This window comes from Microcaecilia unicolor, chromosome 5 (genome assembly GCF_901765095.1).
Source record: "Microcaecilia unicolor chromosome 5, aMicUni1.1, whole genome shotgun sequence".
NCBI lineage: Eukaryota > Metazoa > Chordata > Amphibia > Gymnophiona > Siphonopidae > Microcaecilia > Microcaecilia unicolor.
In genome coordinates, this window is record NC_044035.1 from 171,661,014 (window position 1) to 171,677,839 (window position 16,826).

General features: G+C 44.3%; 1 protein-coding gene across 1 annotated transcript in view; it reads right to left on the minus strand.

Moving 5' to 3' along the window:
* Nucleotides 1–233: 233 nt before the first annotated feature.
* Nucleotides 234–16,826, minus strand: part of GOT2 (glutamic-oxaloacetic transaminase 2) — a 110,660-nt gene continuing 94,067 nt past the window's right edge. Inside the window, exon 10 of the mRNA XM_030203597.1 lies at nucleotides 234–2,574. Within this exon, the coding sequence (XP_030059457.1) occupies nucleotides 2,452–2,574 (123 nt within the window). The 3' untranslated portion in view covers nucleotides 234–2,451. The remainder of the gene's footprint in view (nucleotides 2,575–16,826) is intronic.

Here is a 16,826-nt window from a genome sequence, read left to right on the forward strand (position 1 = left end):
GACTTTGGTGAAGCAGCAACATATTGCACATAAGAAACCAAGAGAAAGGATATCCACTGAACGTAGGGAAAGGCAAACAATGACTACAAAGCAAGACTAAAGAAAGGTACAAGTTCCTCATTCTGCCTTAAGTTCTTTGTTAACTGTACAAACATCTCAAATACTATTCTGGAGTTTTATAACTTACAGCAGAGGAAAAAGAGAAAACCACATATAGGATTTTTTTTTTTTTTTTTACATAGCTATTTGCTCCTGTTCTTTTGGACTTTCAGTTCACTAGAACTGGAAACCATAACCAGGCTCAAGCATCATCAGCCTTTCTTCACAACTAACCAAGGAGCCCCATTTTATATTCCCTCCTGACTTATTTGCATCCAGTCACTGTAGCACAGTCTTTGGTCAGGGGCCATACCCTGGCTCCATCTGGAACCCTGTACATATTAGCCCAGTCTGAAAGTTCTGTGAGCATTGCCTCTGAATAGCCCAGCACTGCCCAACTCAGAGCGGAAGCTTAATCAAAATTTCAGTACTTTTTTCAAAGGTCATTTCCCTTTTCCCCCATATTTGTGTAACTGAGTAGATGATATGGCACCAGACAGATAACTGAATAACCACCTTTGCAGCTGTGCTGGGAAAGAACTAACAAGTGGATCAAAAAATACCTTTAAAGGGAAATTTTAGATTTCCAAAGTTTAATAAAGCCTTGTAAACTTCCCTCTGACTTGCATGACTGGTAAAGAAATACCAATCTTCATTCTGGGTCTCTGTGACAGACTTCCACCTACTTAGAGGCTGAAACAGCAATGGAATGCAAGAGCAAGAAATCAGGCTTCATTTATAGCTTCCTAAGAACAATGTTTTGGAACAGCTTATACTCTTTCTAGGCCACTGAAGATGCAATCATATATAAGGTGGTCACTGCTTTACAAACACTGAAAAATAAAAATCTGGATTTTTTTTTAGGGAGGGGGCAAATAAGAGAAACTTTATTTGCTTACTGTATAACTCACCCACTACACCATTGATTTCCAGTACTCTAAGGGATTTACAAGGAATGAAAGCATGACTCTTAAAAATAAAGAATTGCAACGTTCCATCATTTCCCAAACAACCACTGACATGGTTAAACTCCAAGGGATGCAGCATAAAAGACAAAAATTTAACACAAGCCATTATCTAAAGTGTATGTGATAGGAAATTATTATTTTACCCCACAACAGGGAAGCAGCTAGAATGCAAAGTTCCTGGTTTTTCACAATGAACATTTTTTCATTAAAATAAGTCGATGATATGGGATGTATATTTCAAAATAACACACATTAAAAGATAAGTTGGTAGTTCATTTATCCCTGCAGAACATGGTCTTGCTGTAAACATCTTAAGCTGCTTCTCCGTACCTATCTCCATATAACTGCTCCAGAGAATGGTAAAAATAATATCACGTATTCTAAAGCCCCTTATAGTTGATGCAATGCCACTTGAAATTCTTTTGCACACACAGACTTCTTCTAGGCACCAGGAGCAATGTTTAAAAATAGTCTAAAGACTTTCATATATCAGTATTTTAAGACTGAACAGTTTCATTATGATGCAATGTCTTAGTAGGTGCTATGCTACACTTCCAATGAGCATGAAGCACGTACTAAACTCTACCAATTTTGCTTCTGAAATTCTTTTAAGCATTTATTCTTCAATTCATGGAGATCCAATCAATCCAGATAGGAAATGTCATAATCAATATGGACTACATAGATCCAGTGTTTGTGGCATGCGCAAACGTGGTTGCACCCACAGGGGGCCTGGCACATCTTGATTAACTTTTCAGAAGACCAAGCTGTAAACATTTTAATTCATATAGGGTATTCATTTTTCCATAAGCATGCTAAAAAATATTGCACAGTATAAAGTCTAAGATACATTCATAGAAACTGTACAAGCCCCATAAACATCATTCAACAAACAATCCAGAGCCAGATTTGAAGCAGAACAAAGACAAGGTTATGTAAAGGACAGCAGAACTCAGAGCCGTTTACCTCCTCCTCAGTCTGTTGCACCACCATGGAGAGGCAAGAACATATTAAGAAGTAACTCGTCACACAGTTTTCCACTATTTTCTGGCATCGAGGGCATGGGAATATGGATTAGAGCCTTATATATTAATAGAATCACCTCACCCTTACATTGTAAGACACACTAAGCTGCAACAGCACTGCATCTCTATCCCAAATGTCCAAATGCTGATGGAGAGTAAAGCAAGATATGGGATTGAAAACCAAGGAAAGAGGCCTCAGTCTCTAGCACTGAACTGGTTCCTCCTAAGATCTGAGTTGTGGTTGAAAGATGTACCAAAAAGGATTGCTTTTTATTTTTTGCTACTTGTGGATGGGAATAGTAGTAGTTGAAAGCAGGACATGGATTCCACTCCATAAGCAGTATCTGAGGACCTGGAATTTACTTGGTGACTTGGTAGATGGCATGTGCAAGATATCCCACATTAACAGATGTGATCCCTGCCACAGAAATGCGGCCATCTTTTGTCAAGTAGATAGAGAACTCCTTGGTCAGTCGTTCCACCTATGTAAAAATTACAGAATGTATCAATTATCAATGTGTTGTTGAATTACAAGCTACTTCCAGAAAAAATCATCATTCTGATAACTTCTACAATTTTAACACTCAGTTTGCACCAGGTCACACCAAGAATCAGCAAGTACTTCACCTTCAAACTTGTGTGAGGCATATAATGAACATCTCCTGTCCATGTGTGTAAATGGAGCACTCTAACATATGAACTCACATTAGTCAATGTGTATCTAGTGATGTGAGATGATTCACTACCAAGTTACATTAGAGTAATTTCTGGAAGAAAAATCATTTAAGCATAAAAAAATTCTACAAGGAGGAGAAATAATAAGGTGATGCACCAACAACCCCACTCAATGAAGAGAGCTCATTTGGAGTAAGGCAGGCATAAGGTAGGGCGGTCTTGGTGCTTGAAAACTTGCAGGATATACAAAAATTGTGTTGGGGGGGGGGGGGGGCTGGCCCTACAATGTTGAATTCTCTGCCATCCTGTCTATGATCTATTAGGAATCTGAACTATTTAAGAAACATTAAACTGCTATTTCAGAGAGCTTTTGGTTTGAACTCTTACTTGAAATGAGATATCAACCATATCACTAAAATTTGATATGAGATGTTTTTAATTCATGTAAACTTTGGTGTAATGATGTATGTTTTGTTTCATTTTAAGATGTTATTTTTTTTCATATTTTTTTTGTTAACTGCCGAGAATTGCAGATCGTGCGATCTATAAATTTATAGATTAATAAATAAGGTCTCATTAATAAACACAGTGTCTCATCCTCTCATCCGTCCACACCCCAAGTAACTGACACAGTGCTCCCAGCAATGGGCTCTGCTCTTCCGATTGCCAACAGCCTGCGGCTTTTAGGAGTGCTTCTGGACACACACCTCCAGTTGGACAACCATGTGCACTTGGTCTCCAAAAATATGTTTCACGCCATGTGGATGCTCCGGCGCATCAGATACTTCCTTACTAGAGATTTGTTCCGCACACTTGTCCACTGGCTTGTCCTCTCCCACTTGGACTATTGCAGCGGAATTTATGCGGGCTGCCAGGCCTCACTGTTGAAAAAGTTCCAGACAGTTCAGAACACTGCTGCAAGACTCATCCTAAGAGAACGACGCTTTGTACATGCCGAACCCTTGCGTTTCAAATTACACTGGCTGCCTGTACAAGAGCACATTGCCTTTAAGCTCTGCTCCTTGACCCATAAAATCATCTATGGGGCTGCCCCAGATTACATGCACCCCTTGATCGACCTTCCGCTCAGAAATGCCAATCCTGCTGCTCATTCCTTTCTCCATCTGCACTTCCCGAACTGTAAGGGTGTCAGGTATAAAAGGATCTTCACCTCGTCCTTCCGCTATTGGAGTCCTAAGCACTGGAATGCACTCCCGCAACACCTTAAAACCCAAGCGGACCACTCCCTCTTCAAGAAGTTGTTAAAGTCCTTTTACTTTGCCAAGACCTACTCCCCACTTTTCACCGTTGACTGATGCACTCTCCTTGACCCTTACCATGTTAGATTCACCCTGTTAGATGTTTTTCATCCTGCCTCCTCCTTGTATACTTTTCTAAGTTTCCTATTTTGTGATTTTATTTAACTTTTTGTAAGCCACATTGTGCATGTGTGGGAAAATGTGGGATATAAGCAAACCATAAATAAATAAATAATTGTTTGGCAAGTTAGAGGACATTTAGGCTGAGAATCTAGGGAGCTAGGTGGTCTCATTGTAGGATTTGTGATCAGAACAAGTTTATTAAAAAAACAAAACAACCCCCCCCAAAAAACAAAAAATTTATTGGTCAATGCATACCATGTGAACAAATTACCATACAAGTAAACAAAATACACAGCCTGGAAACACTGATTAAACACCATTTTTTTGTTTTTACACAGATAAAGTAGACCTCCAGAATGATACAGAACATAATCAATTACACCCCCTCCCAATCCTCCCCTATACACTTCTTATATGGTTTAAATGCAATATACTGCCCCAGCCTTTTTGGATCAAGGTGGTTTACAGTAAAAACGTATCACTTACAGACAAGACCACCACATATAATAGGGCAGACCTAACATTTATGCTGAGGAGAGAAAAAAAAGAAAAAAGGATATAAAAATTACTTGCAGCCTTATTTTCGAAAGTGATGGGCGCCCAGATTTCGACCCAAATCGGGAGATAGGCGCCCATCTCGCAAAGGTGCCCAAATCGGTATAATCGAAAGCCGATTTTGGGCGTCTTCAACTGCACTCCGTCGCGGGAACGAACAAAGTTGACGGGGGCGTGTCGGAGGCATGGTGAAGGCGGGACTGGGGTGTGTTTATCGGCCAAGGAGAGATGGGCGCCTTCGGCCAATAATCAAAAAAACAAAGGCGTTTTTAGTGCGAATTTAGGTCACTTTTTTTTGACCCTTTTTTTTCACGAACAAGTCCCAAAAAAGTGCCCTAAATGACCAGATGACCACCGGAGGTGATCAGGGATGACCACCCCTGACTCCCCCAGTGGTCACTAACTCCCTCCCACCAAAAAAAAAACAAACCAACTTTAACAACTTTTTTTTCCAGCCTGTATGCCATCGTCAAATGCCATACCCAGCTCCATCACAGTAGTATGCAGGTCCCTGGAGAGTTGTTAGAGGGTGCAATGGACTTCAGGCAGGTGGACCTAGGCCCCCCCCCCCCCCCACCTATTACACTTGTGGTGATACATGGGAGCCCTCCAAACCGCCCCCAATACCCACTTTACCCACATGTAGGTGCCCCCCTTCAGCCATAAGGGCTATGGTAGTGGTGTAGAGCTGTGGGCAGTGGGTTTGGGGGGTGGGATTTGAGGGGCTCAGCACCCAAAGGAAGAGACCTATGGACTTGGGAGGTATTTGACTTTTTTAAATTTAATTGTTACAAGTGCCCCCTAGGGTGCCCGGTTGGTGTCCTGGCATGTGAGGGGGACCAGTGCACTACGAATCCTGGCCCCTCCCACAACCAAATGCCTTGGATTTGTTTGTTTTTGAGCTGGGCGCCTTCGGTTTCCATTATCGCTGAAAAACGAAACCACCCAGCTCAAATCCGATGCATTTGCCGAGCACAAACCGCATGATCGAAAAAAAGATGGGTGGACATTTTTTTTAAAAATATGGTCTGTCCCGCCCCTTCACGTACCCGTTCTCGGACATAGACACCCATGGAGATGGGCATTCGCGTTCGATTATGCCCCTCATTGTATCCTCCATCTCAATCAATAATACTCCTCTCCACTACAGGTTGAATGCCAATGTAAAAAAGTGAGTCTTTAACAAGACTGAATCTTTTTAGATCCATTTCCACATGAATCAATTTTGGAAGGCTATTCCAAAGTGTTGAGGAGCCAGTCAAAAAAGCACATGTAGATTCCCAAAGTGCTCTGGAATGTGTGGCAGGGCCATTCTATAGCCCTGTAAAGAGCTGAGAGTCCTAGCAGGGGCGTAAGGGATAGCTAGGGTGCCCAGATAAGGTGGCAACATATCCATTATCAAGTATGCTAAGCAATTCACTCAGTATTCATTTGGACCTGATCCAGGGTAGGTCACAATATTAATACCTTGGACCCCAGAGTCCCACAAGACATGTAACTATAACATTATGTCAGACAAACACCAAAAATCAATAACCCACTCCTCGTCTCCCCTTCCATGTGTGGTCAACCATATTAATAGTAAGTTAAACTAATTAAATAGATGGGAGAGGGTATATATCTGTTTCTAGAGTTCCACCTCTAGCGGACTAGCTCTACAGTATACAGTAGCTTGACAGGTCTTTACAAATACCCCAATATCATCTATTCAGAATTCTACTTCTTGCAACAGTTGATAACGTGTTTGTGATGGGCTCTAATTGGCCAGGAGATTGCAGTTGCTGGCTGTTGGTTCAGTTTGAGAGTGAGAGTGAGAGAGAGAGAGAGAGAGTGAGAGAGAGAGAGAGACTCTTTGCTGAAGCCTTGTAAAAAAACTGTAATATTTGATAACTGGTGAGCAGTCCTGATCTCCCCAGGTATGATTTAGAAAGTAAACAAATGTTTAGTTAGTTATAACTGATCCATATTTCAGTTACCTGTTATTTGCTGAGTGCACATTTTCTGTTCATTGTTCAACATATCTTTAAAATATGTTGAAAACAATAAACAATCGTTTATTCCATAGCGTCCCACAGATCAATTTATTTATTGCATTTGTATCCCACATTTTCCCACCTATTTGCAGGCTCAATGTGGCTTACAGAGTTTGGTTATGACATAATCATTCCATGTTATCAGATACAATTAGTATTGTACAAAGGTTAAGTAAGGGAAGAGAGAAGGACGGTGTTAGGCAGGATAAAAGGTGGACTTTAATAACTGGGTGGATTGGTGAGGTAGTTTAGTAAGGCTATGGGTTCTCTTTGTAGGCCTTGTTGAAGAGATGTCTTCAAAGATCTGCGGAATGTAGTTATTTTGTCAATAGCTTTCAGGGCTGTAGGTAAAGCATTTCACAACTGCGTGCTCATGTAGGAGAAGGTGGTGGCGTGTATCAGCTTGTATTTTAGTCCTTTACAGCTGGGGAAGTGTAGATTGAGAAATTTGCAGGATGATCTTATGGCGTTTCTTGGAGGCAGGTCCACAAGGTTTAGCATTTAGATTGGGGTGTCTGCGTGAATGATTTTGTGTACAATCGTGCAGATTTTGAACGCTATGCATTCCTTGAGTGGGAGCCAGTGAAGTTTCTCTCTTAGGGGTTTTGCACTTTCATATTTAGTTTTTCCAAATACGAGTCTGGCGGCGGTATTCTGGGCTGTTTGGAGTTTTTTGATAGTCTGTTCTTTGCAGCCAGCGTACAGGGCGTTACAGTAGTCCAAATGACTTATTACCATTGACTGTACCAGGGTACGGAAGATATATCTCGGGAAGAAAGGTTTTACTCTTTTGAGTTTCCACATGGAGTGGAACATCTTTTTTGTTGTGTTCTTCAGGTGAGCATTGAGTGTGAGGTTTCGGTCGATGGTAACTCCAAGGATTTTTAGATTTTGTGCAACGGGTAGAGAACAGTATGGTGTGGTTATGGTGGAGTAGTTGTTTGTGTTGTGAGGTAAGTACATCCAGAGACTTGTGGGTTGTGTCCCTCCTACCAGCAGGTGGAGATAGAGAGAACCTCCGAGGTTTGCTATATGTGGACCTGTTCAGCCAAGTAAACCTCAGTATTCTCTCTATCTAGCAGGTGGAAGGACATCTCTGTGCAGCTCTGGTTTGATCTGGCTACTGGTGTCCTTTGGGCCTTGTTTAGCACAGTTAGGGGTTGAGTTGCTGTTTGTAGCTTCTGGTGTACTCCTGGTGGTGCCAGGTCCCTCCTGGTCTCCCTCTACCTTTCCTCTGTCGCCCGGGGCTGTGGGCCTGATCGGGTGTTGCCTTTCTCTCCTGAGTAAAAAAAAAAAAAAAAAAAGCAGCAAGCGCCTCTTAAACGTTTTTGTTTTATCATACGGAGGAGCTAGACGGGCTGCCGAGTTTGTTTGAGGGGCAGACGTTTGTGGAGCATGTCAGTGCCTTCTGAGGCGGCTAAGCGCTGCTCCCGGTATGGGGGCCGGAGAGCAGAGTCGGGAGAGTGTGAGTCGTACTGCCGTCAGCCCACAGCGGGTGTTCAGCATGATGGGGGTTCCCCTCAGGTGTCCGATGAGTCGTAAGCAAAGGGGATAGTTTCGGAGGTTTCCATGGGGCAGTTAGTGCAGTGCGCGTCGGCGGGCACCATTTTTTCCTCTCAGGTGTGACCAGCTCCGCACGTGGCGGTTGACAGACAGGAGGCACAGCACGCTTCTGTGGCACAGGGTCCGATGGAGGAAAGTAATTTAGAGGGAGCAGGGAGTCCCTTTCAGTTGCTTTTTCCCCGGATTTTGTTTTATTAATGCACAATGCCTTTCTTCTGAAGAAGTCAGGAGCTTCTCTTCAGGCAGCACCGTCTCTTCCTCGGCAAACTTCGGTTGCTGCAGGCTCTCAGTCTTTCCTGCCAAAATGTCCCCTGGTGGAGATTTTGGATCCCGAGGAGCAATCTGACACAGATGGCCCGGTTTTGTCTCCGGGCTCTCCCTCAGAATCATCGGATTTGGCAGTTGAGGTCACTCTGTCTTTTGAGGAAGGAGATGACCCGATGGCTGCCCGCCTTTTCGCAGGGAAGAGCTTCCCTCCCTGAATATTAGGGCTTTTGAGGTTTTAGCCATTTCAACCCCTGAATCGTCGGGGGGGGGGGGGGGGGGGGGGGACAGGTCTGGTGCCCTTTATTATATCTGGCACCAAATGTCCACCTCGTTCCTTTCATGTGCATGAGGCCATGAAAATCCTTATTTCAGTGCAGTGGGATACGCCGGACAGTGGGCTTAAGGTTGCTAGAGCTATGTCGCGTCTTTACGCGCTGCCTGCTGCTGACAGAGTTGCTGAAGGTTCCTACGGTGGATTCCTTAATCACAGCGGTCACTAAGAAAACCACTCTCCCTGTGGAGGGGGGCACGGTGCTCAAGGACCCTCAGGATTGTAAGTTGGAGACTTTCTTGAAGATGTCCTCTGAAGTAGCGGCCCTTTCCCTGCAAGCTTCAGTTTGTGGCTCCTATGTGGTGCGGGCATGCTTATCGTGGGTACAGAAAGCCTCTTCTCCGGAGGACCTCATGGCTGTTTTGCCAGCCTTATCCGGTTTAGCCTTCCTTGCAGACCTTCTTTATGAACTTTTGAGGGCTTCGGCGAAGGAGGTTTCCCTAGCAGTCACCGCGCGTAGCTGGCTGTGGTTGCGACACTGGGCTGCAGACGTGGCCTCTAAGTCACGGCTGGCAAGGCTTCCTTTTAGGGGAAAGCTTTTGTTTGGGACAGAGCTAGAACAGATTGTGAAGGACCTCGGTGACTCAAGGGCCAGCGCCTCCCGGAGGACAGGTCCAAATTTGTGCGAACGGCGGGACCTAGACCTAAGTTTAGGGATACACGTTGTTACCGTCCAGCTCACAGGGCCTCTTTTCAGAGAGCAAGGTCTTCTCAGAGACTTCAGCCCTTTCGAGGTGACAGGCGGGCCTTCCTTTCCGGTAACAGAAACCAGCCCGCAGCCAGGTCCACCCAATGATGGAGCCCTGGTCCATCTCCAGCCGGTTATTGGGGGCAGACTGTCCCTATTCCTGGTGGAGTGGACCAGGGTAACATCCAATGGATGGGTCTTAGAGATTATCAGAGATGGCTACAAGTTGGAATTGACTCGTCCGATAGTAGACTCGTTTCTGGAATCTCCTTGCAAATCTCCTGCCAAGGTGCGGGCAGTTTGTCACACCCTCCTCAACGTACAACGACTGGGAGCCATCCAGCCTGTACCCCCAGCAGAAAGAGGGTGCGGTCGATACTCCATTTATTTTGTGGTGCCAAAAAAGGGCGGTTCTTGGCGACCCGTCCTAGATCTCAAGTGCATCAACAGGTCCTTACAGGTTCATCATTTCAGCATGGAAACCCTCCGCTCGGTGATCACAGCGGTACAGCCAGGGGAGTTTTTGATGTCTCCATCTCAAAGAGGCCTATTTACACATTCCAATTTGGCCTCCCCACAGGCGTTTTCTTCGCTTTGCAGTGCTCGGTTGTCATTTTAAATTCAAAGCGATGCCCTTCGGCCTAGCCACAGCACCTCGAACTTTTTCCAAGGTCCTTGTCGTAGTGGTGGCCTACCTCAGAAAGGAAGGGATTCAAGTCAATCCTTATCTAGATGACTGGCTTGTGCGGGCGTCTTCTTTCGAGGAGAGCTGACAGGCAACCGAAAAAGTGGTCGGGTTGCTTCAATTACTTGGTTGGGTGATCAACTTCCCAAAGTGCAGCCTTATGCCCTCCCAGACGCTGGAATACTTGGGAGTGTGCTTTGATACCCGAACAAGGATAGTTTCTCTTCCTTCAGCTTGAGCACAGCAATTGCAGGGTCAGTTGCAAGCTCTGTTACATACCCCGAACCCACGGGCTTGGGACTTAACCCTCCATTGCCTCAGGTACAAAAATTAGATTGTGAGACCTCCAGGGTCAGGTCAATACCTGGCATACCTGAACGTTAACTCACTTTGATCTTCTACTGAAAAAATCCAGATATAGAGAATTTCCAGCCAATCCTTGAGATTCATACACTGTCTAGAGGGGAGACAGACACCAAATCTCGAAGGGCCTAGGTTTTGATGTCTGCCATACTATATCCATCTCCAATACATTAGAAGAGGATACTTCACCAAGAAATAAAAGATTGTTGGTATCCCAACGCCTTTGTTCAAGAACCACTTCCACAGAAGTGCAGAGATCAAGCCAGGCAGAGACCCAGGTATCTTCAAGTGGAGTTTTCTCAGGATCTTAGAACTGAGCACTCCTGGGATTCTAACTATAAACCAGCCAGATTCTCTGATGAAGAGAGTTTGACTGGCTTACTAGCAGATCCAATTCCAACCCATGAAATGATAACGTACCCATCTAAAGAACTTTAATGGCTGATTCCAAACGTTAAGTTAGAGATAGAGGAGGAACCCAGGGAAGAAACACTGTATATCCTCCAACTCCTTGACTCCTCAAGAAAGCTTGTGAACTTCACAGAATCCTCAAATATGTTTACATGACAATATGGGAGCATATAGATAAGGTGGTAGACTATGTACAGAGTTCAGAAGGCTCTCACGTTTGAGAAGCACCAGTTTCATCACTATAACTTGGTGTCTCAATCTGCTCTCGAAAGCGCCAAATGTTCCAAATCTCATTCTTTGGTGCCTTCAAGGAGAGAGGCTTAGACACTGGAATCTTTTGGGGAGAAATTCTTTCAGAACACTATGCTCACTTCCTGCATAACTTATCAGTTCTTCACGGGTATGTATAAAACAAACATTGTGCACAAGCTGGAAGAGTTTGCAGACAATCTCCTTCACACAAAGGCAGTACAACTCCATTCACTAGTGGGTAAAAGGAGGAATATGGAAAGCACATGGTCCAAGTGACCTATGATTTTGAAATTGCATCCATGGTTACAGCAATGGGAACTGGTGCTCAGAGAATCTCATGGCTCCAAGATTCAGACTGTGTCAAATATGCAAGAAAAGCTCACATATATGCCATACAATAGAAAGAAACTCTTTGGGTATAAAGCTAAGGAGGCTGCTCATTAATATATATAAAAAAAAAAGCACAGCAATTCCCTTAAGTCCCTCACTAGGCCAACTTTCAACCTACTACTACTTATTTCTAGAGCGCTACTAGGGTTATGCAGCGCTGTACAAATTAACAACTAAGGACGGTCCATGCTCAGAAGAGCTTACAATCTAAAGGACGAAATGTCAAGTTGGGGTAGTCTAGATTTCCTGAGTAGAGGTGTTGTGATTAGGTGCCGAAAGCGACACTGAAGAGGTGGGCTTTGAGCAATGATTTGAAGATGAGTAGGGAGGGGGCCTGGCGTATGGGCTCAGGTAGTTTGTTCCAAGCATGGGGTGAGGCGAGGCAGAAAGGGCGGAGCCCAGAGTTGGCGGTGGTGGAGAAGGGTACTGAAAGGAGGGATTTGGCTTGAGAGCGGAGGTTACGGGTAGGGACGTAAGGGGAGATGAGGGTAGAGAGGTAAGGAGGGGCTGCAGATCGAGTGCATTTGTAGGTTAGTAGGAGAAGCTTGAACTGTATGCGGTACCTGATCGGAAGCCAGTGAAGTGACTTGAGGAGAGGGGTGATATGAGTATATCGGTCAAGGCGGAAGATAAGACGTGCGGCAGAGTTCGGAATGGACTGAAGGGGGGATAGATGGCTAAGTGGGAGGCCGGTGAGGAGTAGGTTGCAGTAGTCAAGGTGAGAGGTAATGAGAGAGTGGATAAGAGTTCGGGTGTTGTGCTCAGAGAGGAAGGGGCGAATTTTGCTAATGTTATAGAGGAAGAAGCGACAGGTCTTGGCTATCTGCTGGATATGCACAGAGAAGGAGAGGGAGGAGTCGAAGATGACACTGAGGTTGCGGGCAGATGAGATGGGGACGATGAGGGTGTTATCAACTCAGATAGAGAGTGAAGGGAGAGGAGAAGTGGGTTTGGGTGTGAAAACAATAAGTTCAGTCTTGGCCATGTTCAGTTTCTGGTGGTGGTTGGACATCCAGGCAGCAATGTCAGATAAGCAGGCAGATACTTTGACCTGGGTTTCCGCAGTGATGTCTGGTGTGGAGAGATAAAGCTGGGTGTCATCAGCATAAAGATTTTGGAAACCATGAGATGAGATTAGGGAGCCTAAGGAAGAGGTGTAGATTGAAAAAAGAAGGGGCCCAAGGACAGATCCCTGAGGAACTCCAACAGAGAGCGGGTAGGGGAGGAGGACGAACCACGAGAGTGTACTCTGAAGGTACGATGAGAGAGATAAGAGGAGAACCAGGAGAGGACAGAGCCCTGGAACCCAAAGGAGGACAGTGTGTCAAGAAGTAGGTTGTGATTGACAGTGTCAAAAGCGGCGGACAGGTCAAGGAGGATGAGGATGGAGTAGTGACCTTTGGATTTGGCGAGGAACAGGTTATTGCAGACTTTAATTAGTGCCATTTCTGTCGAGTGTAGGGGGCGAAAGCCGGATTGAAGCGGATCGAGGATGGCATGAGAGGAGAGAAAATCAATGCAGCGGCTGTGACCGGCGTTCAAGTATCTTGGAGAGGAAGGGTAGGAGGGAAATGGGGCGGTAGTTGGAGGGACAGGTAGGGTCAAGAGATGTTTTTTTGAGGAGTGGTGTGACCACAGCATGCTTGAAGGTATCCGGGACAGTTGCAGTGGAGAGAGAGAGGTTGAGGATATGACAGATGGTGGGGGTGATAGTAGGAGTGATGGTGTTAAGTAAGTTGGTGGGGATGGGGTCTGAGGAACAGGTGGGGGATTTCGAGGAGGAGAGGAGATGGCCCTCACTAGGCCAACTTCCAACCTGGCCTCACCTTCCTCCAGGAGATTCCAGAACAGGACATAGGAGATCTCACTACTCTCATAGGCGTACGTATCCTCCCCTTCCTTCCCATTCTACTCAAACTCAGGGATACTACTCTCATCCAAGACAACAAAAGGACGAAAAAAAAACCCACAAAAAAAAAAAAAAAAAAAAACCCCAAAGAAAAAAAGTGGTGGACTTTGGTCCTGGGGAACTGAGTTCGATTCCCACTTCAGGCACAGGCAGCTCCTTGTGACTCTGGGCAAATCACTTAACCCTCCATTGCCCCATGTAAGCCGCATTGAGCCTGCCATGAGTGGGAAAGCGCGAGGTACAAACAAAAAAACAAAAAAAAGAAAAAGAAAAAAAAAACACAACAAACCCACAACCAGCAACTTAGCTAACCAGGAACAGGGTGCCACCAGAAGGTAGGCAGTATTCGTATATTCTTGCTGGGCACCCTTCTGGTAGGATGCAGGCTCAGTATTTTCATAAACCATCTACTCCTTGTTGATACTTAGTTACTGGGACGCATCTCAGACGGCCTTCCATCAGTTCCATGGGTATTCCAAAGTATCTTGCTGTAGTAGCAGTGTACCTATGCAAGCTGGGAGTGCATCTTATTTCTCCATGATTTGCAATCAAGAGCATATCTCAGAAATCTATTAACACAACCATCTGTGTGATGGAATTGCTACAGTAAATTATTCAAAATCCCAATTAAGCCCTTCAGTTTAATTAGAATTTATAAGAGCTATGCTAGACACAACATGTGCAAAGGAATCCCATAATCCCATAAGGATTACTACACGTCTCCACAGTGTAAGACATACAATGGAGTAAGCAGACATCAGCATGAAGTATGTTGACAATGTTAGACCACATAACTTCCTTTATACTTCTCAAAATGAGACAAGCCCAATGAACCTTGGGCTCAATGGACTCGGGCAACTCAGAAGCTCCAAGATGTAATCTGTATCACCAACTGTCTGTGCGATTCTGTCCTGGTGGATAGACCAATCCGACCTGGCACAAGATATTCCATTCCAAATTGCTGCAATATAAAGTTCTCACCACAAATGGATCCAAGGCCTGGGGAACTCATGTAGTAAGACTTCACACAAAGGATTATGGCCTCTCAGGGAAAACTTCCTGGGAGTGGAAGAGTGGAGTAATGGTTAGTGCAACGGGTTACAGACCTGGGGAACCGGATTTGCTTACCACTTCTGCCCAACGGTCGGCAGTAGGTTGAGATCCTAGGGAACTGGGTTCAATTCCCTCTGCAGTCTCTTAGCCCTTCATTGCCCCAGGTAAAAGATACTACTTAGATTGTGAGCCCATTAGGGACAGTGCAAGTACCTGTACAATTGTATGTAAATTGCCTCAACTCGTGCTCAGAGGCAATATATTAATAAAAAAAAAAACCCCAATAAGAAATAAACTAATTTATTAGTGTTGATGGCTGTTTGGAACACTAAGCCTTGGGGGTCTTCACAAACAGATCTCAAGGGCCACCAACAGATCAGGTTTTTTTAGATACCTCTAATGAAGAATAATTTTGCATACAAATATCATGGATATTCATTAGGGATACCTTAAAAACCTGACCTACTGGCAGCCCTGGAAGACTGAAGACCAAGGCTCTGAAGGTTTTCAGAATCTGGTTGGCTAACAAAATAATTCTAGACCAGATAATCAGCTTGCAATGCATTATATTAATGAACAGGGAAGAACAGGATCCTACCTCCTAAAATGAGAAACTGTCAGAATGTGGAACTGGGTAGCCTTATAGAATGACTTTCAGGACCACCTAGCCAGCAGACAAGGCCAGTGCGCCTTGGCAGACAAGCTGAGTTGCATACTACAACTATACGAGTGGGTACCTGGACTCAAAAAATGGCTCAGAGTTTTTCAAAAGTGGGGCACACTCAAGATGTACCTCCTTGTGGTGGCTCCTCAGAGCAGGAAAAGCACCTAAATTTGCTCCAGGATAAGTATGCAAGGCAAACTATCCTCAGATGTCATCTTTCTAGACTGGGGGAAGGCCTTTGTATGCATATCCTCTGAACTACCTAATAGTAAAGCCTTTCCTGAAATTCTGATGAGATCAAAGAACTAAGATTCTCAAAGCACAGTGCTTGCCAAGACAAATGTGGTTCCCTCTTCTGAGTTTTCTATATGATGAACCATAAACCTAGGAATTCAACACTGATCACAAAGGCTCAGGAGGCTCTGTGGTATATCATCATTATTACCAAGTCCCTTGTCCTCACAATTTGGATGTTGAGAGTAACCTTAACTCCTTTGAATATGTCTGAAGTGTATCATAGATCATGCTTCTGTGAGAGACTCCAATAGGCTTTTACAAATTTAAATGGAAAAGGTTTGCTGCCAGGTGTGATGGAAAAACCTTAGATTCCTTCTCCTGTTCTATACAAAAAAAAAAACCTGTTTGAATATCTTCTAAATCTTTCAGAATCATGTTTGAAAACCACCTCTATTAGAGTTCACCTTAATAGAATTGGAACATACCAAACCCAATTCTGTACATCCTCTAGACGTTTGCTTTATGTGGTGCTGGCTTCTAATGAACTCTTCTATTAAGCCTCCTGCAGTGTCTTGGAACTTCAATGTTGTTTTAACCAAGCTGATTAAAGTTTATTTTGAACCACTAGACTCCTGAGCTCCAAAACTGAGCAAAAAACTTGAAACTATGTAATAAGAACAATGATGCATTCATTCTTCATCCCATCATATTCAGGACAGGCAGATCACAAATCCCATCTGATCCCTGCTTATATCATTGTGAATAATGACAGAAGGGGGCCCATATTGCCAAAAAGATCCTTATTTAGCCTCTCAACATACATGTGAGCTTATCAAAGCATATCAACTTCCTATCTTTCACAAACCATTCCATCAATCTGACCATCACCACTACTCCTGTGGGAATTCTTCACAGAAGATACAAATCCTGAGGGCTTCAATTTTATGAAAAAACAAATATAAATCACAGCCTCTACACAGTTAATTAAAATGCAATATAGAAACGTTATCCAATATGCTTAACTTTTAATATTCTATGCAGAAATCCTTATGTATACACTGTAAGAATACATTATAAGGCTGGTTTTCCCAGCAAGGCTTGAATCCCTCTGGCTCTTCACTGTTTCCCCTTCCATTCCACCCCTCCCCCTCCAACCAAGCTGGGGCCTGAACTAACCATCTGTTGTGTCTCTCCCTTGAGCTTGACCCTATCCTCTCTACACTGGGGTTCGATATCCTTTAGGACCAATGTCATTCACGGTCTGACTCAATTCCTG